General features: G+C 25.8%; 1 protein-coding gene across 1 annotated transcript in view; it reads left to right on the top strand.

Annotated features, from left to right (window-relative positions):
- Positions 1–602: 602 nt before the first annotated feature.
- LOC111674787 (cholecystokinin receptor type A-like) overlaps positions 603–8424 on the top strand; it is a gene marked incomplete at its 5' end in the record, with an annotated part of 9697 nt that continues 1875 nt past the window's right edge. Inside the window, 2 exons of the mRNA XM_046947150.1 lie at positions 603–1182; positions 8178–8378. Coding sequence (XP_046803106.1) covers positions 603–1182; positions 8178–8378 — 781 coding nt within the window. The remainder of the gene's footprint in view (positions 1183–8177; positions 8379–8424) is intronic.

The following is an 8424-nucleotide window of genomic DNA, read 5'->3' on the forward strand; positions in this document are numbered from 1 at the left end:
TGTTATAAAAAATAACATATGTGTATGTTGATATATTGTTCGGAGTTAAAAGTTATAGACATTGTATAGGCAATAAGTGAAGATTATATAACATTCGATGAGCCACAAAATGTCTAGATAGTGTGCATAAAACAAGATTAGATACACAATAAATACTAATTTTCGGACTTTAAAGCAACATGTTCGTAAACATTATTGCAAGCAACATTTGTTGCGCTAACAATCTGGTGAATTTAAAAAGGCGGTTTTGTTTATAAGGACAATTTGATGTCCTTTTCACCTCTGTACTATTTTTGACTTTATTTATTTTAGAATGATTTTATAATATTTGCAGCTGCGACACAAACAACACATGTCAGTCTATAACGACAAGTGTAAGACAACACAACGATAATAATAATATTAAAAGTGTTTATAGTAAAATATTGAATAAAAATAAAAAAGTGTTAATTCAATTAAAAAATTAAAAAAATAATAATTTTAAATATATTTTTTTAAAATAAAATAGAAAAATTAAAAAAAAGTTAAATCAAAACAAGCTTTTTAAAAGAAAATAGAAAAAAATTTAAAAGAAAATAAAAAATATATTTTTTTTTTAATATTGTGATACAAATAGTATTTTCATTACGGAGTTATTAACTTACAACACGGCTTTTACGTCGTGGCCAATTAAATCAACTGTTTTGGCACTTATCTCCAACGAATCTTTTGCAGTCAATGAAACTGTTACAACGATTGCACTCAATAATGCACATTTGGCCTTTGCGAACTTGACCCAAAGTAACATTACTGCGCATACTACAATTGCAGCAACATACTCTATCCCCACTCTTTTACTATCACCATCAACAACATTTCCAACTGCAACTAGTAGCAGCACCATCTCCAGCAATGTCACCCAACAACGTCAGTCTACGCGCAGCAATGCATTTGAGGTACCCATATGGTTGATTCTGTGTTACAGTGTAATATTACTTTGCGCCATTGTAGGCAACCTGTTGGTTATTTCAACGCTCGTGCAGAATCGTCGTATGCGTACCATTACAAATGTATTTCTACTTAACCTTGCCATCTCTGATATACTGTTGGGTGTCCTTTGTATGCCAGTAACCTTGGTGGGTACATTACTACGACATTTTATATTTGGAGAATTTTTCTGTAAACTGATACAGTTCTCACAAGGTAAGTGGTTGGGAAAATCGTTGTGTGCATCAGTTCTATAAAATTGTTGCCAATGACACTTAAGTCTGCTTGTAAGTAAGAGAAATTAATAGGCGTTAAATTGTTCTGTGAGGATATTATAAAAGAAAAATATTTGTAAGATTATTTCTTCAAAACATTGATAAATTGAAAGAAATAAGAAAAGGTTTTGCATATAGAGTGTCCCGAGGAACATTCTTTTTAAGAATTTTTTGCAGGAATGGTTCAATCGAATGGCTCTCTGATTCTTACTAGTGATTTAGAATCCTGACCTCAGTATAATTTGTGAAAAAAATATTTCCAATATTTTTGAATTGAGACTTACAAATTCCACATTTTTGGAGCTGATAACAAGGTAAATAATTTACAATTTTTGTAGGGTTTTTTAGTAGGTTAGAGATTGATACTATTTGCGATGAAATATCAATTTGTTACATACAAGCATGTATTAACGGATATTATATATCAAATAAAATGGAAAAAGTCATGATTATTTTGCAATATATCTGATATTAATGTACCAAGTTTTCTAGCTTTGAATGATGTTGCAATTTTTGAGTCGTTGTAACAGCACCCCGAAAATATTATTTATAAAATGTTAAATGTCACCGGCAAGTGACAAGGCTAAATTAACATCTGACATATGTTCTCCATTAAGAGATACATATGTATATCATATCCTACTTATATGATAAAGAATATCTGAAATCAGATTTTGATTTAGCATTACTCAATTCTTTAAATAACTATAAATTGGTCTCTGGATTTAATGTATAACTTGATCTAAGGGCTTCGACTAAATTTAGTCGGCGTTTGTTATTTCACCGATCTGTGATTCCTATAAAACATTTTTTGTTGAATTTCATCCCTATACTTTTAATTCACAAAGTAATTTTCTGAAGGGGATCATATATAAGGAAAGGGTCAACTTTGTAGTGATCTTCATCAAATTTTAAAATTTTTGTTTTCTCCGGGTTTTAAGTACTACTCATCCATTTATAAACTTGATTATATTGAACTGCAACACAATTTATAAGCGTTAAAGTCATTTTCCGAAAAGGACCTTATACGTTCAAAAAGAGGGCGTTGATAGATAAATTTGTATGTATATTATTTTTAATAATAAGATTTATAATTACAAAAAAATATATTCTAGAGGAATAATGAACTGACTTCAATTATTTTTATAAGGTTCCACATGGATTTGATGTGAACTCTATAAAAACTTATAGTATTTAAATTTTAATGACAAAAACAATTTTTAACATTTTAATATTGCTCTATCTAAAAAAAGGAAATACTATAAATCCCATAATTTTAAAAAAAATTTTAATTTTAAAACTAGTTTTCTTACTAATGTTCAAAACTAAAATATTTACCCTCTTATTCACAAACAATATTTTTATTTAATAAATGGTTTATAAATTAGATTTTGTATGGAAAATTTTTTATAAACCTTTTATAAATAAAAAATTTTGTTTGTGAATAAGGGGGTTAAAATATACTTAATTGTTTTCAAGATGATAATTATTCCCATGATGATAATTATAAATTTAATTTTATTGTTACCCTTACACTTAAATACATTTAGTTCTTTTAGGTTGATTTGGGTTTTTGACACAATTAAATTGCTTAAGATATTGTATTTTTATTGTTTTTATTAACTAACTAGAAAAATAAATCATGATTTTGTAGTTATATTGTTTCAAATAATGACTATTAAATATAGTCTCTCGATATTATTTCGTTTTTTACTTCGAATTATTTAAAAAGTTTCAGCAGTAAGAAATATTTTCTGAAATTTTAAAAATCAAAAAAAACACCCAGCTACACAATTCCAATTGGATAAATATTGATACTTTAAAATTTTCCAGTACATAAACTTATGTCCATACTTAAAGTAAACCGAATACAAAAGTGACATCAATATGTGCGTTTATAATTTCAATAAAACTTCATCATTCATTATCTAACAACCTACTACATACACATACACAAATGTGTGGGTTACAAAATAAATCTTTAAGAATATATTTTTCATAATCTTTTTATCTTTAGCCTTGATGTTGCTTCAAGACAAAAAAAAGGTTAAATATTATAAATATCCGGCCTACAATTGAAGCAACATCGAACTTTAAAATCTTGTCATAAATTCAAACAACAAAACCAATCTCTGTTTTTATAATTTTCTTTTATTCCTTGTTCTTCTTTTTTTTAAATCTTTAAACCTTCATCAGTTTGTGTTTGTGTTGAGATACGAAACAAAAACAACTATGTAAATATGTATGTATGTTTTTACAATGTAGAACATTTGTATAAGGCAAATTTGTAAAAGAAGAAAAAATATTTTTGTTTCAGAAAACTTAGATGTTATTTGTTTGACTGTTTTTCTTTCTTGTGTAATCAAAATCCCCAAACACAAGCAGTGATGATGATGAGATGATTATATCCTTTTTTACTAAGTTTAAAACAGCAGTTCATTTAAAGAAATTTATCCGTTCGTTAAATAAAAACAAAAACTGTAGTAAGTACGATATTATATTTGAAAGGCATTGAAAAATTGCTACATTAATGTTTTTGCAGTTTTCTTTTGGTTACTTTTACGAAAGAAAAAAATTAACAAATTGAATTTATACACTTACACACATATATGGAACTTTTTCATAAACTACTATAAATATACATATACGTATTTTTGTAATAACACTTTAGTTAATACTCTTAGTGGGTGTAAGACACCTCATACTTTCTTCGATGTATTAAAGAACACTATAAGATGTTTTTATAAACCCGTTATTTGTAGTTTTTAGTAAATATGTATATCAAACTTTTATCTTTACTTAAATGAAAATTCTATAATCCTGATTCAGCTTAGATAAAATCTACTATCAAAATATATATTAGATTCACAATAACCATACAAGCTTCTGAAAATACCCAGCAAAAGCTCAGTAATGGCTTTTTCCATTTACTTTTCAATTACTACAACTTATCATCTATATTACTTATTAATACTCTTATAATAACTTACATATAATAACTTCTTATTTGTAAGTTCTTATTTCAGTAGGGATTTGTAACCGAACGTGGTTAGTACTTGCCTCCAATGTCATCAATGTGTTAAAATATTAAAATGAAATATCAAAAAAAAAAAAGTGGATTTTTAACTCATTACTTTTCAATATGAGTTTTTGCTGGGCACTTACAGCATTATTAAATATTCAATGTCAGTAAGCAGAATATTTATACTCATAAACACACACTTATTAGGATGGATCTAAAGAACGAATAAATATTATTATAATCACATTTTCATAACTCTAAGATAATACAAAGTTGGGTGTGAAATATGTATGTATAATAAGAAGAGTTATAAGGAATAAGTATGAACCCCAAATCAACTTTATATACACTTTGAGCGAACAAGTATTTTGGTACCATCATAATATTTGTATTTAATATGCAAATTTATAGTATATGATAAATAGTGTAATAAAATTTTATATAAAATTAAAAAAAAAACTATTTTTGTCTACTTACATAATAAAAATTGTAACTCAAAGTTTAATACGATCAATAAAAGCAGCTGACGCCTTTTAGGAGGAAATATAGATTTCAAATAACTATAAAATACATTCATATAAATAAATGGTAATAAAGTATTGTTATGAATATGAATGGAAAATCTAGGGAAATATAAATATTCATATTTTCACATAACATATACGTTATCTATTGAATTGTAAAATGTATGTGACCTATACTTTAAACAAAAAAAAAATAATCGGAAATTAAAAACTTTTAGCATAGATTTTTATTTTTCATTAGATAAATTGTCAAGGACTCAAACGGTGTTACAATAATTTTATAACATCACTTAAGTCTCATTAAGACCGTTTATTATTATAGGCTTTTACAATTATAACATTAGGATGGCCCCTAGATTTCAAAACAAACGCAGGAACATGTTGAAATCATTACTTAATATATTCGAAAGAAGTTTAAATTATCGCTAGAGCATCTCAGTATTTTAGTTTTTCTTCATTTACAAAAGTGTCATCGCAATGTACATACATACATATGTATATTTAAATACGCATAATTTAATCCCTTCACAATTTTACTCTTTATGTATACACACACTTAATTATGAATTAAAAAAACTATTTTCACAACTTCAGCAAAAAATTTTCTGCAATAAGTTTTAATGAAGTAAACAACAAACAAAGAAATTATTCAATGTTGAATATTTAATCAATAAAGTGCCTACGAAAAGGAAATTCTATTTTTATAGAAAAAAGGAAAAACTAAGAGATAAAGATTAAAGGTTACATTCCATTAGTTTTATTACTTAATGTTTCTAAATAGTTCACAATGAATGTTAATTGTAAATATTTAACAATAAAATACCGATAAAAAAAACCTTGAATCATTAATTTGAGATCGAAACCAAACGAGAAAACAAAGTTTGGAAATTAGTTAATTGTAGTAAAAGTAGTATTTATTGATTTCTCATTAAACATTTAACATTCTAATGTTTAACCTTAAACAAACTGTTGGTTACAGTTAATAAATTTGTTTATTTCCCTCTTATGTTAAGCACATATTTAGAATAATATATGTATTTATGCAAGAAAAGCTATTAATAGAAATATAAATTAGGCAATTGCTGTGTTTATAGCTTATTTGCAATGAAAAAAAGTTTCAATTAAAATTATGCTTTTCATATTATAGTGATTTTGCTAAAATATTCGATTTATTAATGAAAGATTTCTAATTCATTTACTACCTTATTCAAAAACGATTGTTAAATTTACTTAACTTTTATAGTTGGTTTATAAAATATTTAAATGGTTTCCCTCCTTTTCCAAAGCATTGTTAAATGTTGACAAATTAAAAATAAATTAAAAAAAATATATATAATGAAAATTTTTAATTACTTGAATTATTTCAGTTAGGAAGCATTAAAAAACAATAACATAAAAATTAACAACTTTCCTCTAATGCAAGTAATAACAAATTTAACAAGAATTAAAAAAAAAACAATTACTGAAACACGTCTGTAAAGCGAATACTAATCAAATTTCATTACACAAATTGTAATAGCTTCTAATTTAATAGTCTTTGTTGTATCATTAAAATATGTTAATAGGTAAATGTAAAAAAAGACATTGATAGACGCTTAATTTCTGAATCGTTTACATTTTAATTGTTACTAAAGAAACAGATGCAAAATTCAACAGAATTTTGTAAAATAATAGATATACGCTTAAGCGTATAAGTTCTGAAAAGTTATAATTGAAATTGCGTATACGCAATGTTTATGTCTTATAATAACCCAGCAAAATATGTGTAATACAATCCCAAATTTAACAAAATGAAAATTGAATGCAAAAATCTTAAAAACTAACTAGAGGAATTAGTAAGGTTTGTTTGGTTTTAAAAAATGGCAATATTTGATTTGATGTATAAAATGTGAAGCCATATTCGGATATAGCGTTGCACAATCTTTAGAAAGGTATATTTTGTTCTCTGGGTTAAAAATAAATTAGACTATGTTATTATACACTTTGTTTAAATTCCTTCAATAATTGTGATGATAAGTTGTTTTGCTTTATATCGTTTCTGATGATACGTTATTTCGAATTTTTGTTAGAAAATCGTATATTTTTTTAAGAAACATTGTTTTGCATTATAGGTGACGATATGTATGTATGTAGCCGTTTAAAATAAATACAACTTCCTAACATTACAAATTAAGGGCCTTATTCATAACAATTTATCACAGGTTTATAAGACAATTTTTTATAACTACAAAATTTGTTTCATAAACCTTTGATAAATTGTTATGAGTAAGGTAGTAGTTATTTACAAAAGTAAAGTTTTGTGATATGAAATCAAAAAGATGGAACGCAATATGATTTGTATTTCTATAGGTTATCGCAATATTTACAGGATGTGAAAGTATCATTAAATTTGTTTATTGTTTTTATTTGGTGTATATTTTTTGTGGTCGATTGGGCAATAAATTTGTTCTTATTTATGACAAAAAATAAATAAATATAAAATATTAGCTAATACTTATAAGACGGCAAAAAATTGTTTTGGTTTCATTTAAAAAAAGGTTGTAAATAAAAATTTCAACACAAGCAAAAATTAAGTATGTGATGCTCGAAAAAAGTTTTAAGATTCTGTATAGTTAACCCTTTTACGCACAAAACTAAACCGCTCATCTTTGAATGGATATGTCTTCACCACACACTTTATATTGACGTACATATATAGATCATTTTTGATGAAAAATTGAAAAATTGTTTTCGAAGGATATAGCAGGATAACATCCTTCTTAGCATGTAACGACATCAAGTTAAAAAAATAATGTATTTATAATCATTAACTGTAGCTGTGAACTCTCAATAATGTTCTAAATCGAGAAAAATCTAAAAAATACATGAAACAGTGTAATGGCAACAGCGACACAAACTCAAGTATGTATTAAGATAATGATTATTAATTGACAACTACATAAGCCCGTAATGGAAAGTCCGATCAGCACATCTATTTCTTACAGTTTAAGTGGTCTTCCCATATAATTTATAAGCTAATGAAAAAAATATTTTTATATAAAGTATTTGTAGAATGTATTAATATAATAATTGGCTAAACAATTAAAAAATTAATAGTTTTTTTACAATAGTATAAAATGTAAACAAAGAATTTATTTAAAGGACCTTTGATAAAAAAAATATTTCATGAAAAATTATTTTCAAATTATTTAAAAAAAAATAAACAACAAATTTAAAAAGAGCAACAATTTTTTAGAAAGCCTTTTAAACATATTTGATAAAAATACTATTTCCTGGAATAAAACTATTTTCAACTTTTATTCTACGAATGACAATTATTTCTCAATAAAACAAAATCAAACAAGTGTCCATTAATTTTTATTATATATATTTTTATTCTATTTATTTTAGCTGCATCTGTTGCCGTCTCCTCATGGACACTTGTGGCAATATCTTGTGAACGCTATTACGCTATATGCCATCCGTTACGTTCGAGACGTTGGCAGACCCGAAGTCATGCGTACAAAATTATAGTGTGTATATGGTGTGGCAGCATGCTGTGCATGTTGCCAATTGCAATGTTCAGTCAGTTGATGCCAACAAGTCGACAAGGTATGAATGTAATAGTTTTTATTTTAGTGCAATTTTTGGAGTCAGA

Source organism: Lucilia cuprina, chromosome 3 (assembly GCF_022045245.1).
Source record: "Lucilia cuprina isolate Lc7/37 chromosome 3, ASM2204524v1, whole genome shotgun sequence".
Classification (NCBI taxonomy): Eukaryota; Metazoa; Arthropoda; class Insecta; order Diptera; family Calliphoridae; genus Lucilia; species Lucilia cuprina.